The 19,961-nt window shown below is 40.1% G+C and overlaps 1 protein-coding gene across 2 annotated transcripts in view; it reads right to left on the bottom strand.

Annotated features, from left to right (window-relative positions):
• The window catches only part of acsf3 (acyl-CoA synthetase family member 3), a 32,625-nt gene extending 23,949 nt beyond the window's left edge, over positions 1–8,676 (bottom strand). The window contains exons 1-3 of one of the 2 annotated variants that reach the window (XM_029277091.2): positions 8,557–8,676; positions 6,593–7,374; positions 3,389–3,544 (exon numbers count right to left, since the gene is read on the bottom strand). In XM_029277091.2, coding sequence (XP_029132924.2) covers positions 3,389–3,544; positions 6,593–7,309 — 873 coding nt within the window. In that variant the 5' untranslated portion in view covers positions 7,310–7,374; positions 8,557–8,676. Of the gene's footprint in view, positions 1–3,388; positions 3,545–6,592; positions 7,375–7,505; positions 7,559–8,556 lie in introns of those variants that run through there. The other variant, XM_065952866.1, reaches the window with a different exon arrangement.
• Positions 8,677–19,961: the final 11,285 nt, after the last annotated feature.

The following is a 19,961-nucleotide window of genomic DNA, read 5'->3' as shown; positions in this document are numbered from 1 at the left end:
CCCCTAATATACTCATAACAAGATCTAAAACTTGTGTTTTTCCACAGCTCACCTGTACACACACACACAGCATAAAACTTTGCACAGAGAGAAGGATATTAAGTAAGGGTGCCCCGACCGTTCAGGGTGGTGTCTATCAAGTGCAGTGGAGCGCTTCCACAAAGTCTAGTCTGGAGCAGAGAGGAAAGCAATTTATGTCCGTCAAAGAGCTGGCCTCCACCTGGGGGACAGGATGTGGTGAGAACCCAAAGCAATGGCCTGCATCCTAAACAACTCTATGAGCTGTGAACAGCCCTGGAGTTGTCGGGCGTTGATGTTTCCAAAGAGCTGAGCTATCACAAACTCTCAGTGGCATTAAAGCTTGGTTTGACCTTTTTTTGTCTGGTTGCCTTTATTCTTATCAGTTATTAACTTTGATCACATGTCATTCAATTAATTTCTGACTTTTATTTATGTATATTTAACAGAGGCTTGTGTTAAAACAATTATAAACACAAACGAATATGGCTTTTCATGGTTAAGAAAATAATTCAATTCTAGTAAAATATTTCATATTGCCCAAGGGAGATGTAAAATTAAGTTTAGTTTTGGTTTAAGTAATGAAAAACTGATGTTTTACTGGCTTTGAAATCAAAATAAGAGTCTCTAGGATCACAATGAGCCTGTGAGGCTGCTATTTGTGTTTTGAGCTTAATGTGAATGTTGGCTGACCATCAACTTTAAAAAAAGACAATTCTAACATGCCGATGTTAAGCGGGAATTTCGATCACATCATGTTTGAGAACATTTAGCTCGCTTTTTATTTCCCAATCAGCCCTCATCACAAAGTATAGCTGTGAGTGGTGCAGTATCACTATGTTTTATTATGGGTCAAGATGAAAAGTCAGAGGGGTATTGTAATAAATCCTGAGGGCAATGTTAAAATCAGCAACACATGTTGAAGCTAAAGGAAAGTCAGGGGATAATTACTATTTAACTTTTATTAAAGCCTCGAAAGTCACCAAGTTTACCCTCATTTACAAAGATGTCAAGATTTTAAAAAAGCAAACCAAGAGAAGATGATCCCCAGTAAAAACAATGGCCCACTGTGGTGAAGTGGTTTTAGATCCTAGCCTCAATTTGTCCAACAGTTAACGAGAGCTTCAATCTTGAGAGTGTTTTGTAAGTCATTTTTGGAGCACAAAAGTTAAAATGGGAATTTCAAAAATTCAGAGTAAACCTGACTTTACATTAGAGTCCAGTGGTCCAGTTCAGCATTGATGTTATGTAAGATGGTGATCGTCCAATGACAGTAGATAAAAAGATAGAAGTATGAAAGATGATTCAATGAACTCTTTGACATACAGAAAATACTAGAGCACATGAATCACTTAAAGCAATTTAAAAAGGTGCAATGGACATACGTTTCGAGGCGCACTGCGTCTTCCTCAGAGTCAAACAGAGTCAAAGACGCAGTGTGTGTTTGCACCTTAATAAACTGCCTGTGATTCGTGTGCTTCAGTATTTTCTTTGGATTCTGAATGTCTGAAGGAGTCCATTGAATTATCTTTTGTACGTCCAAGGTCCTTCTCTGAGAGCACCGACCTCCATCTGTGGAGGGGCTGAAGAGCAAGAGATCCCTTCTAAAGGAGATACTATTGTTTATCACATCTCTTAGCTGGAGGAGACCAAAAGACTGTGTTATACTGTATACAATGATGAGCGTTGTAGGGAGGGATCTACGGTAATGACTGTAAGAGCAGAGTGACAAACTGAGTCGAGGGATTTGAGAGTGAAACCAACAGCATGTCTAGATAGCATCAATACAACCCAGGACTGACAAAAAAAAGACCACTGACAATACTTTACCTACAACAAAGAGGAAAGTTAGATCTATTTCTGAACAGAAACCCGAGTTTCTGCTGAAGTTTGCCAGTGAGGTTTTCAACGTGGTGATTATATGTAAATGATTAATCGAGCCAAGTACAGAGATATTTACACAATGTGACCCTCTAAACACTGCTACCACTGAGTGTGGATAGTTGTGGACTGTTCAACTCAATATCTCTGCAGGATCGATCCTCTAGGGAAACAAATATCTGTCCATAATTCTAAAAGAATCCATGCATTAGATGATTTACACTTCTGTCTCCAGAGCCAAAACAAGTTCCAAATATATATCACCCCTGATTTCATTCATCCAAAACCATTGTTTATGAAATACAAATAAATGTAATTTATGATTTTAAATTATATTTCTAGCGTGAGAGGATATTTTTTAAAGTAGCCAAATAAGCTGCTTAATAAGCCGCTTGCCGTAAGCATTTGATCATTTATGCAGCTGAACAACTTCTTTCATATTAAAATTGAGTTTCAATTTTATTTTTAAATAATTCTTGCAGTGACGAGAAAATAAATGAAGATTCATATGAAATTGACGTGAACCCCCCTTGCTGTGTGAACCCCAGGAACAGTATCTGTCCCTGTCAGACTGTAACAGTTACACTTGAAAGAGACTTATCGGCGATTTACTGGATCACAATTCCTGCACTGAAAATTTTTCTGTCACTATCTCCGGGCAAAATCACACACAAAAATCAATGGCGGCCTCTGCTGCCTAGGCTACCCTTCAGAGATCTGAGGGGATAGAAGAGACAGACTATCGATCACTTCATCAATGTACTGTAACTTCAGGAGGAGGAGAAGAAAGGCTTTTTTCTGAGGCTGAGAGGAGGGGTTTGTGGGTTAGTACACAAGGTCAGGGATAACAGCTGAATACTGATAGCTATAACAGTGCAGCAATACCCATGTTGACAGATACATAGGTCCTTTGTAGACCTTTACTTTCCAGCCACCTTCACTGCTGGTGAGTTGTAGAAGACACACAAACAAAACACACATTCATTGGGAAGAAAAAAAAAAAGAGGTGCATCTACAATATGTGCCAAAAATACACCTATACACACATACACCCCTCCCTTCTCAGGGCCAAACAAGCACTATCATCCTTCAATGTCAGCCCATCGATTGATCCGCTGCTTAAGCCCCTGCCGTGAGTCGGCGTTGGTCAGATACAAAGCCACACAGGGCAATTCATCACTGAGCCCCCAACGCTTAGTTTGACAGTCAGAGAGGGAGGAGGAGGAGGAGGAGGACGAGGAGAAGGAGGAGAGACTGATAAAAAGAGAAAAAAGGGGAAAAAGATGAAGCAAGGAGAAAGAAAGGAGAAGAAAAGTTGAAGAATCTGAAAATAGTGACATTCAGGGAGGAATGGATGAGGAAAATGCTTGGGGGTCTTTTGAAACTCAGCAGCCCCTTGCAGAAGCCCTTATACGGGACTACGTCAGCCTCCTCTGTTCAGGGGTGTTAATGAAAGGTTTACTGTACAAAGACAAAGTGCAGACGGGACCTTCTGAGGCTGGAAGTCAGGCAGCATGACGCAGGTGGCGCCCACCCAGAGCGGGCACAGCAGCTTGTTAACAATGCCATGCACATGGTGGAGCGGCAAGGTGTGAAGGATGATGTCATCTCTGGACCACGCCCACTCTGAAACCAGACACTGGACCTGAGAGCGAGGGAGGGAGACAGGGGAGGACAGGGAGGGAAGGATCTGAATGTCAAATTGTCTTTTAAAACAAATCAACAATAAGCTTACACCATGGCTAAGATTTGCTGCGTTTTTGTGGTGATTCAGTTCTGCCAGTTCAAACTCTATACGTAGTTTTTGTTCCTTTAAACAATGACTCTGGTTGCCATGGGGCGAGCAGAGCAATAACTCAAATGAAATGAAGTCTAGCTATAGCTATATTAAGGTCTACAGAGGCTTGAGACAAATCTGTATATTTCTCTTCAACAATAATTTCCCCTAATTATTGTGCAAACTGAGTGCAGATCATATTTAGTGTAGAAAGTGTTTTCCTCACGTTTAGGAAAGTAGCAATCATTACGGGTGCTATGAAATATTGTATCACAGAATCTTCAAATCATTTTTAAAGCATGGAACAGGAATGGTGGTGCTGGTTTGACATATTTGTTAGAGAGTCTGGCTGTCCCTGGTTCGAGTGTGACCCTCCACATGAGCTGTATGGAATCCCCCCACTCTCTTCTCCTAACATGTCACTGTTGTCTTTTCCTAATGAAGGCACACATGGCCCAATGCAATCTTTTTTTTTTTTAATGTAGCAGGAATAAAAAAAAAACCTCATAAATATAAAACTAATGTTTGGTTACATTGCATTTAAGCAGCCATTTGCTCGTATTATATGTCATAAAAAATAAGCTTACTTTCTTCACAGGACAGATCATTACATCTACATATACAGTATCTCACAATATCAACTTGTATTCAAAGAACCCAGAGTTTACTTACATAACTGTAAATAAATGATATAAAGGTAATTTAGTTCCTAAAATGAGATGTAGTTGGTTATTATGGAGTAATTGACATTGAACTCATCGCTGTGCTCTCGTAACACACTTGAAATGTCTGTCAACGTTTCTTCAAAATTGTATCTTTTTAAACAATTTAAATGTGCAAAAGGAATTCATCTTAACACTGCCTTTGTGAAGCTTTTGCATTTAAGGTTAAGCCTGTGTGTGATAAGTTGTTAATGTCTCTTTAAGGGTATTTCTACCTCAGTGTTGTATTTTTGCTATAAAGTTATTCTAGTTATTTTACTCTGTTTGCTGTGTGTTTATGCAGCAGATAATTACTAATTATCTTTTTTTTTTATTACAACGAAACTAACATGATTCTGGTTATAAAAAAAGAAAATGGAACAAATCACAACGGGCTGCTGAAACACTTTCAAAAAGACAAACACATGCAGGCCTCAGGTTCATGTTTTCTCAGACAGTCTGTACTTGAAATGATTACACTAAACTAGTTCATGAAGGTCAGCGTGGACCGGTCTTTTATTGGAGTTTCCTTTCACTCTGATGCCTTTCAAGAACACTGTGACACCGTTTATGATGTAGGCACATAATACATCTTATGCACAGAGCACCTCAAAAATAGTGAAAGAGAATCCAATGGTCCATTCACAGAATGTAATACCCCAAATGATGCAAAAAAAGCACACCCTACATGCACCCATGGTCAAACACATCAGGTACAGGATGAATTTTGGGTCGTGATCTGTCCAAGTTAAAATTTGGAAGTGTTCAGGGAATCAATTTTCCTTTCACTCTGTGTCTGAAGTCCTCCTTCACATTAACCTGACAAGAGGCGCTTTCAGGGATTCTGACAACCTGATGTTGTTGCCTTCCAGGAAAACAGACAGAGTCACTTAATCACTCACTCACGTCCCTGGGCCAACCAGAGACAAATGAAGCACTGCTGTCTTTCAGAGTGATTTAATTTTCCACACGATCGGACATGTAGGTCAATTTAAGCTTAAAAAACGAGGGGAAATCTTCAGTGGATCTTTAATGGCATAAATTAATGATTATTCTGAAAGCTCAACTGGAACAAACGAGAAATGATGCTAATCAGGGACTCAAATATGGGTGTGGGGGTGTCTGAACACTTCTTGCCTGAAAAAAAAAATGCATATCATTTAAGTGGCTATAATTGTGAGTTCTGTGGAGCTCTGGGTAGTCATCTTATAATCTCTGTCTGCATGGCATAATATATCCTGTAGACAGAATTAACTAAAGCACAATAACCCTGACTGGAATATTGAAGTACGCTATCATTTCTTTGAAATGACATTGCAGGGTATTCAAAAACCATTAATGTAACATGCTAGTGCTTCACTCATGTAACTATAGGGTATTAATTCATCTAACAAAGTTGAGCTAAATCTCTCGAGTCAGGCAATACTAACCAAAGTCTGATGACAGTGTGTAACTTTGTTTACATTAAGGAAAGTCACAGTTTCAGTAAACTATTTATTTAATCCTATTTCAAGAACACCTGGACAGATCACACAGATTGAGTAAGGTGTTAGTCATGACTCAAATGAATGATGGTTTTACTATATGAGTGAATATTTACTTTTCTACATGACCAAACAAAAGATAGGGATAATCTTTATGTGGATCCCTCTGATTTTTTAAAAACCTAAATGCTAGCATGTCATCTCTACACTGCTACTACTTATTTATTTTTGACAGCCTAACTCTACATCTGCAGACAGCTCATAGTCAATATACCTGCCTGTGCAAGTTATCAATAGCTTTTATATTTTTATGCACTTCCTGGTGACTGTACCAAACAGAGTACATGTAGTATTTCTGTCTCAACACACTAACCAAGAAACACCATACATTATTTTGAATGTTAGAGGATTTTAATAAATCGAGTGATTTGTTTGAAAATAAAACATTTAAAACAGGATTGTCGTGAACAAAATACACGTAAATCTTTGAACTACACAACCCAATATTGTGCTCATCTGTCATTAAGGTTTAAGATAACAGACCCAAAGAGCGTATAGCTGCCATCCCTCACTGCTTGTGATTTTAATTAGCCACAGCTTAAAGTGCATTACTACCTGCTGTACTATAGTCAGCTATGTCAAATCTGTGGGCAAATGTTTTTCAGCTCAATATGTTCTTAAAAGGTTTACCAAGAAGCAATTGAAATAATAGTTTGAAAGACCAGATTTACCATGGCTTGGATGTTGCTGTGCATATGCAGCACTCCCTTTGGTCTCCCTGTGGTACCACTGGTGTAGATGATCATAGCTGGGCGCTCAGCCCAGTCCGTGATGTCTGCCTCCTCCTCTCCGGCGTCTGAAGAATCTAAAGTGCTCAGGTTGGAAGTAGCCGGCAGAGTGAGGCACGGTAGCCCCAGCTTCTGTGCCAGCGGCTCCAAGGTGTCAGCAAAGGGATGACCTGCCACCAACAATGAACTCTGGGAGTCAGAGATGATGTACTCCAGTTCAGATTCAGGGTGTTTTCGGTAGAGCGGCACCGCCGTCCCACCACTCATCCAAGCTGCCCACTGTGCAACTGTATAGGAAGCATCATTAGCACACAGGAAGGAGATTCTTTTTCCTTCCAGACCCCCAAAGCCAGAGTTCAGAGTAGAACTGATTCTACCAGCAAGACCTAAGCTGCTGCAGTACAGCTGCTTGTAGCTGTGGCTTCCACCACTGTCGATGATAGCAACCTTATCCCCAAATGCTAGAGCTCTGGAAAACACCGGCTTCTGGTGTAACCTTGATGAAGGCACTGTAGTCCATCTGTGAGCTTGTCTTTGAACTGCAGTTCTCAGATTCCATTTCTCTTGCTTTAATAGGCAGAAGGTTCTGTGAAAAATAGCTACAGAGTGAGGTAGTGTCCGCTTCAGAGAGTGGCACGCAGCAGAAAGTCCTAACGGCATGTTTGAAACTCTCAGACCCTCAAGAGTTAGAACATCAAGATGGCTCCATTCTCAGTCTCTAGCATCTGTACAAAACAGAAAGCACATGTAGGTGGCAGACTGGATAAAAGGCATGTGTACATAGAGTACATAGAGAACACAACATTTGATCATCATCTTTAAGACAAATACTGTACGGAGTACTTAATCCTCTGACCAGAGTTCGAGTTACGTGGGAGCCAATGAGAGCTCAGCTGCCATAGAAGGCGTCTGAGGAAGAACCAGACATTAACAACCACTATTTTATTAACAAATGATACATATTTCAATGTAAGAACTATAATTTAGGGTGACTAGATAAATAGATTAGAAGAAAAATGTTTTCCAAAAGAACTACGCACTATATTCTCTGGTGAATTACAGTATGGCAGCGCTTCATTAAGGTCCATGAGCTCCAGGACTGCTTCACATCTAATTCAAACACCTGGCTTTTCACTTTCATTCATTTTGGTTAAAAAAAAAAAAAAAAAAAACTTTGCACAACCTTACTGCATAAAGCTAACATGTTTTTGTTGGGCGGAAAAATGTGCAGGTTGAAAATGTTATTGGGGAAAAGTTTTTGCACTTCAGAGGTGGTGGGATAGCAAGATTCATTTTTTTGAGTATAGGAATAATAGAGGTATTGATATTCTAATTCATGGTCTTTAAAACTCTTGATACTATAATTGTAAAGCTCAGAAGGCTTTACACAGCAGCCAGACTAACCTTTAGGCTTTAAATTACTACCTTTTTGATGTGTAAAATCATAAACTTTGAAGCCGTCTGAAACTGTCAACCTGATTATGTCAATAATATGTGCACCTGCCACACCTGCCACACCTATCACACCTGTCACACCTGCCACACCTGTCACACCTGTCTAAGATTATATTCAAAGTTAAATTCAAAAGGAAAGACGTTTAAAAACTATTTACGACTAAATTATGACCCATGTTCAGGGCAACATTCAACTCTCAAATCAGCTAAAACATGGACTCGTAATCTCTGAGGTTTTTTTTCTAATTGTTATTCACAAGTTAATGAAAAGTGAAACATCAACATGACATTTTAAATCTTTCAGGTGACGGATATTCACAAGTTCAAGAAGAGCCCGAAAACAACCGGAGAATAAAAAAATATATATATTAAGAATACTGTCGTGTATTTTTTAGATTAATTCACATAAATGCTGTTGTAAACAAACCTCCTAGAAGTCATATTCACCTTACCTTAAATAAAAGCCGGTACATAATTTGGTGAGGGACGGCGTCACGTACTGTATCTTCCGGTATGAAACAGATGCCGCTTCAATAGTTCCTGCCTGAGTTTTCCACACACTCAGCCGGTTATGAGTTATTATTGTGAGTAAGTATCATTGTGAGTTTCTGAAATACCGTGTACTTTTTTGAGACTTTGGGGGTAGCAGCCTATTTTATTTTTATTCAAAAAGATTTTTTTAAACCTGCAGAGATTTTTTTCAGTTGCTGACCAGTGCTGAATTAAATAAAAAATAAAAAATAAAATAAAATTAGTATTTTTAGGTTATTTTCAGCCTTTTAGTTCTTAATATTGTCCTCTAAAATCTTGCACATGATCTGATGTGGACTAGACCTTTTTGGGCTAATAGATGCAAGGGGATTACCTTGTGTTTTTGTCTGTCATCAGGTGGTTCCTTACTCAGCTGGGTGGTAATTGTAAAGACCCATCCCCATTTTAAAGACTTTTAAATCCAGTAGAGAGGCTGCTATCAGGAAGTGTTGATAGGGGAAGGGAGAGTGCAGTATATTCCCAGCTACCCCACACAGAGCTGTGTTTGGCTTTAGATCCTACGCCAGTCCTACCACTCAGTGTGCCAACTAGCTTGGCTGGCTTCATCATCACAGTGCAAGTGGGCACATTCAGCCGCCAGCTGGCAGTCGCGGGCCTCAGATAACAGAATGGTTCAGACATGGCACACGTTCAAAAAGTTTTCACTTCCCTCCCCAAACCCCCTACACTGCAAACAAGGATGGCATGTTCCTACCGAAATTGCAGCCTTTGTTTCAGAGAACTCCCCTCCACTCTCAGGAATAGTATCGTCAAAGACCACTCATTCCCTTTCGTGGGGAAAGCGCTATTCAAGGGGATGCTATGCTACCCCAGCAGCTATGTTATTTCCAGAGAATCCTTTATTTGAAGGGCATTTACACAGTCTTTTGTCTTTTATATGTAGCGGCCACTGATGCTTTTTTTTTTTTTTTTTTTTTTTACCAAGAATTCAACCTAAAAAGGACCGAATGCGCATCCTGATGAAACGAAATAAGACACAGACGACCCATGTTTTTGGATTCGATGCCTGGAAGTTGGCCATATTTTTGACATGTGGGACTGGAATCTGAGCTACAGAGAAACTCATTCATTTATTTTGGATCCATGAAGGTATAGATGGAAAGTAGACTGTCAAAAGGGGCGTCATGTGATTGTCTTTTTCTTAGGGAATCGAGGAAAATACATTTCTACCTTGGGGAGGGATTGTAACATTTGTGGCGAAAACATGATCAGATCGAGTATCTTGCTCATGCTTGCATTCTGCCGCAATGGCCTGCTGCCAACACACTATCCAGCAAAGACCACCTGAAAGGATCTCATCACTGACGGGCAGAAAGACGCAAGCCGGCGCCAAATCCCATCTTGGCAAAGGACTGCTTCCGAGGAAAAAGAGAAAGAAGGAAAGAGGGGACCCCCCATAGATCTGTGAGAGAGGCTGAGATGGTAACACAAACCATGGGGAGTACCCAAGCATGTGTCAGGTTGGCATCAATGTGAGAAAGTCTTGGCAAGCTCTTCGTTCTCTCCCCTCCCACCTCAGCTCACACGCAAACACACTGTTGCCCTGCTTGGAACACATGGTACATCAGCAGCGGCATCTGGCCGCGCTGACTCCTGGCAGCTGCGCTTCGTCTTCGCCAGTTGGGAGTCTTGGCACTGCCACTTCATCAACTACCTGTGGCTCCTCCCGGGTAAAAAGGCGGGCGATGAATTATTCCGAGGCTGCAGCTGCAAACTTGAATTTCATCCAAGATATTCCCTGTAAACATATGACTGCCTCACACTGCACATGCCACCCACATACTAATGCACGATTGACAACATGGCTTGTTCTTCCGCGCAGAGGGAATTGTGTGTACTCACGTGATGGTACGGTTCATTTGAGGTGAAAGATGACGGATGTTCTGCAATGATTCTCTCTTGGTTGTACTGTACCTACATCAAAAACAGACACAACAGGAAACTATTGGCTAACAAAGAAATATTTTTAAAGCCTCACATCTAAAAATGACAAGACAACACAATTTTCAGTTATTTTTTATTCGGAAAGGAGTTTGAGTTTAAGTCTGTGCTCTTCATCGGGCAACATCAGCATTTATCTTTGTGTTGGGAAACGGTGTTGCGTCGCCCAGGATTACACTGAATATCATTTTCTTTTTTTTAAATGAACCAACAGCAAGGTGACCTTTCATCTCATAATTATTTCCTCACATTCCATTTCTAATGGAGGTTTTGACAACCAAGGACATCTGCCTGAAGCGCTTTGAATACGTTTGAGCTGTGACATCATGGATTGCTGATGAAGAGTAGGACAGCTTTGTCTGATGATCGCCTCCCTCTCTTGAAAGAAAAATTCCAATGGCTTCTTTGTGTGACGGGCTTGCAATTACCCTCACAAATATTTGTAACATCTCTTTATGAAAAGTTAATGATCAAATACAGCACAATGTAATTTTGCATTTAAATCAGTGGCACTATTGGCTTTCTTTTATGAAATATAACATTGGAAGATGCTTTGGAAGAGGTGCATTCAAAGCCAACTCAGTGTCCAGGGATTTGTCTTGAATCTATTGAGCCCTCTTTTGATATTTCTAGTAGAGAGGCCTTCATATTCCCAAACCTTTCAGTATATCCAGATGTGAACAGCTAACTGGTATGCTGTTCAATTTTGACAGCAGCACTTTGGGGGGAAAAAGTACAATGGGTTGATTGTGATCACAGTTACAGTTTGTGACAATATGGGCCATGCCCCAAGTTATTGATTGATTTTCTGTGAGAGGCAAACTCAAAGGAAGCAGTAGAAGGAAACGTTTAAGGGGAATTAAATGTTAAGTATTATTGAGATCCACTTGCTGACGTGTGAGTTGGTTTGCTTTTGGCTACTTGAGCGAATGGACGCAAGGCTAAATGGACTTGAACTTGAATAGCGCTTGAACTTGACTTGAACTTGAATAGCACTTTTCTAGTTTTCTGCCTATTCTCAAAAAACTGCATGTCACATTTATAGACTGAAGGCAGATGCTGCTATGTAAAGTGAATATCAGTATTAACTAATTCCTATGACACAAATTCACACGCCGCTGATATAGCACAAGTGAAATTTGGGGATCAGTGTTTTGCCCAAGGACACTTTGGCATTTAACTGCAGGAGCTGAGAGTTGAACCTACAACCCTCTGAGCCACAGCCGTCCCTAAACCATAATGCATAACTCACATTTTAATTAAAAACTCATTGTATTAGTATTTTATTCTAGCTTTATTTGAAGATAGAATTTGCTGGCAAGCTGTTAAAAATCTGCACAATTTTGACTTCATCTCTCCCATTAACACATAGTGAATATACTCAAACACATGCACATATTCTCTCACTTTTTCTGTAGGTGTTAGTCATCTGACAGTGACCCAGTGGGAGTTTTTTCTCCATCTGTGTCAGTCTGACCCATTTTAGCCCTCGGCCACGTCCAACTGTTCTGTTTCCCAAACATATGTGCTGTGGCGGGGGGATAAGCGGACCGTTGCCGTGTGGGACCTGCAGACACACACAGCAGAGATGACACTGGACCCTGATTTCCTGTCTGTCTGCTTCCCACGGCATATGCCATCATCAATACTGGCCCCGAGGATTCACACCTTAGTGATTTGACAAAACACCAACACTCCTACTGCTGCTCCTTCCACCGCCTGAGACAAAGATGTTGTTTTGGTCGTAAATTTACCCACTAACTGGATTTATAGAGATTTAATCCTGTTAGTGTTTGTTTGTGTTTATCTGTTGGAAGATGCCTGCCCTCACTTGGCCACCATCATGACTCTGCATCTCATTCATTGCTTAACCTCTCTTATTTGGTATTAATCCGCATTTCCCCTTTTCCTACTAGCCAGCCCTTGATTGGGCACTTGACTTGGAGGACAGGCTGGCTACACTATGCCCGTGCAGATCATAACACTAGCCAGTGAGGGCAGAATAGGACAAGGAAGAGGGATAGGTTTTTTTTTTTCATACAGATCCATGTTGGCAGAAGAGATGGTATCATTGCACAGAGCCAGGACCCACTGGGGACTGTGGGGTGTGAGGCACATATGGGCAAACAGGCTGCTGATGAGCTGCTTACATGAGCCTCTCATCATGGCCTTAGAGAGAGAGAGAGAGAGAGAGAGAGAGAGAGAGAGGGAGAGAGAGAGAGAGAGAGAGAGAGACGCCCCCTCCAGAGGATTTGAAATGGCTATATGTTGTTGGTCTGCATTGTTTGGGTTGGCATAGGATCTTGGAGTCAAGCTGAGAGGCTCTCCCTTTAGATTTGTATTGAATGTCATCCAGATAATTTGAGGATAAACACTGTACACCAATAAAGGTCGAATGAATATGCATCCAACTTGTTTTTGTCATTTACACATTCTCTGAATAACTGAGGCAGACGGTGTGGTCAAATAGACGGAATAAAGTTGATTTAACTGTAGTCTTAAGGTAACTCACCCTAAATAAATTATATCAAACTTCCTGACCTACTGGCTGCACTAAGCTGTAGATTGCTCTGGAATTCTTTGATGGCTCTCCACTAATGCCTTATTGATTCTCCTCTTTCCCTTTGAACTCACACACATGGAAATGGAAAGTATTGTACAAGACTTCCGCCCCCCTTTTCTTATTCAGCTCACTAACTCTGTCCTGCATCAACAATATGCTGAAAGGGTTATAATAACGTAATCAATCAATCATGCCAAAGATGCATATGGTTGCACTTTATTACATCCAGATGTAAAGGGAAATATTTAATTAATCCATCTTCAAAAAAGCAACAACATGTAAACATATTTACAAAGCTTGGATAAAAAAATGATCTCTGTAGCTTTCCTGGCTATGGGAGAAAGAAACTTACATTTCCCAGTCATGCTCAGTTTATTTCTTTTTCTATGCAGAGAAACGTAGAAGGAATCCTTCTTGTTCCATCTTTTGCAAATATGCACACACACTATAGGCTCCCCCACTGGCCCTTAGCCACATATACATACATACAAAAAAAAAAAAGACACAAACACTCTCTGAGGCTGCCAGGCTGCTTGGGTGGTGTGTTGTTACTTTGGAGACAATGCCATATGTTGTCTAGCCTCCCAGGGAGGACAGAGCCTATACTGCTGTCCTGACTCTGAGTGAAACTCGCTGTTTAAGACACCTCATACTGGAAGTACTAAAACTCCATATTTTTGCACATTTTGTGCAAATAACTTTTCAATTTCTTATATAATCCATGCACTTAATGAGTTACTAAATAAAGGTTTATCTTAATAATTACATCTTCAGTCCCTTCATGTTTGGTTGTATTGGTTGCTATGGTGTGCATATAGCTTCCAGCATCGTTATTGGATGATAGGAAGTGCGACTAGCTGTCAAGTAAAACATTTTGCAAACTGTATAACTGTATGCAAGTCAAAGTGTTGGGTGGAATTTTAACAATGGCTAACCTTGCAGTGAGAGGATCTGTCTTTTCCGTTTCTCATCTGCACATCTACTAATTCATTATAGTCAAGCAAAGTGAAAACAAGCTTTTGTTCATAACTACCGTCTTGGAACTTTCAGAGCCCTTGGACTTGTCCTTCTGCTCATTTTTAAGAAAGGAGACACAGAGAAGAAAAGGGAAGAAGTAGAGAGGGAGAATTGTAGAGCGCAGAGAGTATTTGGATACCTTTGGTTAGGAGTGCAGGGTGGTTGATGGGTGTGTTTATTGAAAATGGGATGAAGGAAAGAGTGGGTGTAAAAAAGTGTGTTTGTGCATTGACTTGAGGGGTAGGGGGTGCGTGTTCAGAATTTATCTTATCTGTGTGTTCATTACTACTTTGCATTTCAGGCAGAGAGCTTGGGTGCTCCACTAAATCGCAGGAAGGATTGTTAGACACGCGTGTTATTAATTTTTTCAGGGTCCCTGTGGCGTCTGTATGAATCTTAATGCTGCTGACTGCGCTGCAGCTCTATCGACTTTCTTTAAAATATGAAGAAGCTTTGCTGGAAGCGCCTGGGGTCATTAGCTGAAGAGTAGGCGCAAATCCCTCACCGAGCCTTCTCTGGCTTCGCCATGTTAAATGTCCTCTTAAAATATTCATAATCATACTCTTGCCTACACACACGCACACACGCACTCGCTCACACACACACACACGTATGTACAAAGACAATGCACCAGGGACACAAGGGGATCAATATTAAAATGTATTCCTGTTTTGGTGTGCGGTTAATTAGCTGCGGTTCTTTTAAACCATGAAGTTTGAGAACAGATTAACAGTATCATTTTGTACACAACATAATATTTACTTCTGCTCCGATCGTGAGGACAAAGACAGTATGCATATCAGTGGATGTGCTGAGGACACTCTGACTTCTGCTACACTGCTGCAGTTTGTAGATTTGTATGTTTCTAATATTAAGTGTGGCTGTGCATGTAATTTGCTTGAAATGTTTTTAAACTGGCATTTGATCCTCAGTAATGCATTTTAAGCTAGTACACCATATTATCTTCAAAAAATCTGTTGTTTTATCATCTACGCATAATGTTAAAATAAAGGTCAAAAATAGGAGTCAGACTCTGGATATGTGTCATTACTTCAGTGAGGTAAATGGAAAATATCCAACAAAAATCATGTTGACACTTCTCCTCCAAGAAACTGACTGTATTGATCCTTTCAGTAGTTTGACCTTCGATCGGTTGGTGTACAGCTGTTGTATTCATTATTTTATCTGTAGAGATGAGTTATGCACAAGTATGAGTGCTGTCTGGTCTGTACATGTTTACACTGGATCCTTACAGCATTCCTCCCACCATTCTACACTTCCTGCTGTCTGAGCTTGGAAAGTCTAATAAGTCACAGTTCCTTGCCAATCCTAACAGAAGTTACCTAAGATAAGGGTCTCATTATTTCACTGTTTAGGCCTTGTAACTTATCAAACAACGTATGAGATCTTTTAGATGTGTTTTCTTGAAATTGTATTTATTAGAATACCTATTGAACACCTCTGGAAAGAGAAATAAAATGATCTGCAACACTCACAATCATGGCAGGTATCATCAGGGGTTGACATTAAGCCTCCGGGCCACTAGTTTTCAACGTTCACTGGCCCAACCTTTGTAACCGCTGGTCCAGGAACGTTACTTTTGATTAGAAAAATAACAGTCACCAATTTACTCTTGAACTATTCTGATGCAAGATTAAATTACAACTTTTATTTAACTAATTGAGCTCTTATTATGTCAAATAGTTTGTGTTTTTCTTATATCTATGTGTTCATGTTTATTCACCATGCTGGTAGAATCTACTTAATCTGACTGATATTAATATGAGGCTGTGATAGAGCTGGAATTGTTATGATCACCTTTTTCTCCTTCTTCCTTCTCTGTGAGAAACTCTTCATCCTTAGATATTTACTTTTTCCCCCCCTTTGAATGCTGATTTAAGCCTGGCTTTTGTCGGGATCTGAGGGTTTTAAAACCATTTTACCAAACGTGTTTTTTTATCAGAGAAAACCTGCGCTAAAATCTGTGTGCGAGTGTACAATTCGAGTGCAGGCACGCGCACGAGCGGGTCAGCTGAACGTGCAATCAGATGGCCCGGACTCTATCAATCATTCATCTGGGCCAGCGGGCCAGTTCTAATGTTGAGCCCTGTATCATGCATGTTTAGCTGTGGTACTTTCAGGTTCTGGATAATTGACCTTTGTCCATGCCAACATTAAAACTCAAAACAAACTTCCATTATAGGCTTTGGACGTGGTGACATTGATGCCTTTGCCAGAAACGTTCTCAATTGTTTTATGGCAAATACTTGATAAGGTTTAAGAGATGTGGCTCCAAAACAAACGCAGAGATGGACATTCCAAAAACACCAGGCATTATCACTCTTGTAAGGTGAAATCAATGTGTCCTAATAAAAGTGAGGTGGTTTTGATGCACCGTATTGCTTGCTCACAAGTTTCTGTTGTGAGCTTGTTCTGAGCTTGTTTTTCGACTGAGCCACAGCCGCCCCTGTGTGTTTTCTTTTGTAGCTGGATCACAGTCCAAAAAATTCAACTTCATCTTTTCCAGATTTTTTTTTGTTACATATAAATCCTATCTGCTTATCTAACCTGTTTCACTAACAAATCAATGACCTGTGTGACTCTATGATGACCATCATGATTCAGCCATTAATTTGTGTGGAAAATCTCAACTAACATTAGCTATACGAGGCCAAGTAAGAGCCCTTAAAAAACAGTAATTAGACAAGTGTAATTCAGACAAATGATATAGCTAGAAATTTGAATAATAATTATTTGACATGTATTAATTCGACTGATGCCCTTCAACTGCACTTCATCCACATGTAAAATGACTATTGTGTATGTGTCCTGTGGTGGTTTTTTTAATAATTTGTACAGTAAAGAGATCTTAACTGAACTAATCATTAGCTGAATGTGGACATGACCATGCTATTTTTATCCCAGAGTAATTTGAACAGGGGTTAAGTTACCGCCCATCAAAGGAGTCTAACATGTGCGGGACAGGTGCTGCAAGGGAGACGAGGCCAACACAATCACGTTGCTACAGAAAGCCACACGCCGCCTAATTGCAGCCTGTTTGTGTGGCACGCTGTCGGACAATGGACCCAGGCTGGCAGATGTATCAGGGGGTCGAATGATACACACAAATCCACTGAGAACAATAACGGGGGAACAATGGGAGCAGGCGAGAGCACGCGTGTGTGTGTGTGTGTGTGTGTGTGTGTGTGTGTGTGTGTGTGTGTGTGTGTGTGTGTGTGTGTGTGTGTGTGTGTGTGTGTGTGTGTGTCCAAATTGAGGCAAAAATACAGAAAGAGGGGGGATGCAAAAGAGGATGGTTGGACGATGTATAAGTCAAGTAACTCGCACTGAATACTCTTTTCTGTGTATCTTCGAAGGTCAAAGGGTTTAAGTACCAATCAATACTGGCATTCAAATTAAATATTTCTGTATGTCAGACGCTCATGCCACATTGTTCATGTTTTATAAGACAGAAAAAAAAACTGTAATTACCTGCTACCTAGAATAGTAAAATTCAGTATCACAGCTACACCACATTATAGGGCACACTGTTAGATCTTGCTGACAAATTAAGACATAAATATTTAACAACGCGGCAGGAAGCAGTTATTAGAATGTGCCATTTTAATACATCAGTTCACTTTTAGAGCTAATTCTTTCTTGGTATTCTTTTTTAAAGTTTGAATAAGTTAGTTATGGATTAATTGTACATTATGGTGCTTGTACTTGATTTTTGAGTAACCTGAAGGATAAGAATATTTCTTTCCACTTTCCCCAGATTCTTTAATTGGAAATGTTTTCAAGCTTAATCAGTACTATGAAAGAAAATCTAGGAAAGAAAAAATTATGAACTGTAATATACTATATAGAGAAACATTAATGTACATTTATATATATATAGCCTACAGTCTAATAATAATCGCTTTTTTCCTCTTTATTTCCAATCTTGTAGAATACCAGGATGTTTTTTTGGGGAATCCTGACCCCAGGGTTTGTAACTTCTATGGACCTCAGGTTCACTATTATTATTATTTTTTTCTTTCATGTTTGTAGAAAAAGGAATGTATCTTACAGAAGAGGATAAAGCATTGATGATTTTATACAAGAGTGACCATTTAAATTTCACTATGGAACCTCCCCCCCCCCCCCCCCCCCTTCCAGTGGTATGTATTGATTTGTGTGTAGCTTAATGTTGGTCTTTATGGCTACACTGCGGTTAGACAAGCCAGTAGGAAAACTACTCACTCCTGGCCGCTGTTATAGCTGAATCAATCCATTAGGTGAGCATTGAAACTGTGGTCACTCCCCACAATATTTAGTGATTATATATGGCTGCAAATTGAATTATTCAAAATGTGATTCAGTTATGAGGAGCATGTTAAAACCCAGATAGAGATGGATGTTTTCCCTGTGCCACAATGCATTACATCTATACATTAAATTGAAAATGTGAGCCATGACACGAGGCCATGAGGTGTAATTACAGGCTGTTCCAAGACAGTAGGGCATGACAATCACTGTGTGTATGTGTGTGCTTGTGTGATGAATGAAGCGAGAGTAAGAGAGAGAGAGAGAGAGAGAGAGAGAGAGAGAGATAAGTGTGTGTGTGTGTGTGTGTGTGCGTGTGAGTGCGTGTGTGTGTGTGTGTGTGTGTGTGTGTGTGTGTGTGTGTGTGTGTGTGTGTGTGTGTGTGTTTCCCTGGGAAAGTGGCTGCTGTTTGTCTTGGCCCTCTGTCCCCTCTTCCAAAAAGACTGTGAAATCAGAAATTAAACGCTTCACCATCATGAAGCAATTCACACTGATATGTCTTCCTCCTTTGTAATTGTTTGTTTATTGGACCCTGTTCAAAAGCAATATTGTGAAGGTCTCTCAGGCTCTGGGAGCTGGCTTTTATGCTCGAGGAAGGTCAAGCCTCACCGTGTCAGTAAGCACAAGTGGAGAGATAGTACAGGCAGAGAAAGAAAGTAATAAGTAACATGAGGGAAATAAAGTATATAGTAGTATTTATTTATAAAATCCCCCACATATTGTTATGTTAATACTCATTATCCCGCTCTGTGAGGGCAGATGGACATGACCTGACCAGCAATAACAGGCTGCTGAAATGGTGGCAGCAAAGACCACATCCAACAAACTGTCCTCAGGGGTCACAACCCCTTGACCTTTTTACATCTGTGGTCCATTGTTTACTTTCATTCAAGTCCATTTGCCTTGTTATTCTTTAGAGTTTTGCACTATATGGAGGGGAGGCATGACCAGGCATTACATATAAGTTAATGAGATGACAAACAGAAGAGACATTAAAATGCTGAACAGAGAGATACAGCAATTTAACAGTTCAAGGCAGAATGGATAAAAGCTGAAGGGCAGAAGCTGCCGAGGTCAGCAAACCAAAGCAAAGATCAGCTGATTAAAGTTGAAGCATTACAGTGCTTTTTTTTTTTTTTAAATAAAGGCATCAACGGTACTGTTTTTAAGGCCGACTGTGCTGAGCAAGTAAAAGTGACTTGTTTTCAAGAGGGAAAAAGAGAATTTTAAACATGAAGATACTGTTTTTGTTTATCATCAGGACATTGAAATATCAATCAATACATTTGTCACTATGAATAAGTAAATTAGGCTTTTTCGCTAACGTGACTGTTTCTTCCAATGTTTAAAAATATATGTACTGATGTTAACTTGAATCTTGTTCACCACAAATTTCACTCTTAGCCTTATACTGTATATGACTAAATGAGAGACAGCAGTAGTCCTCCTCTTAGCCCAACAGCCAGATCTCCTACT

The sequence above is a fragment of the Labrus bergylta genome, chromosome 3 (assembly GCF_963930695.1).
Source record: "Labrus bergylta chromosome 3, fLabBer1.1, whole genome shotgun sequence".
NCBI lineage: Eukaryota > Metazoa > Chordata > Actinopteri > Labriformes > Labridae > Labrus > Labrus bergylta.
The sequence above is the reverse complement of the archived record's forward strand: the minus strand, read 5'-3'. Positions and strand labels throughout refer to the sequence as shown.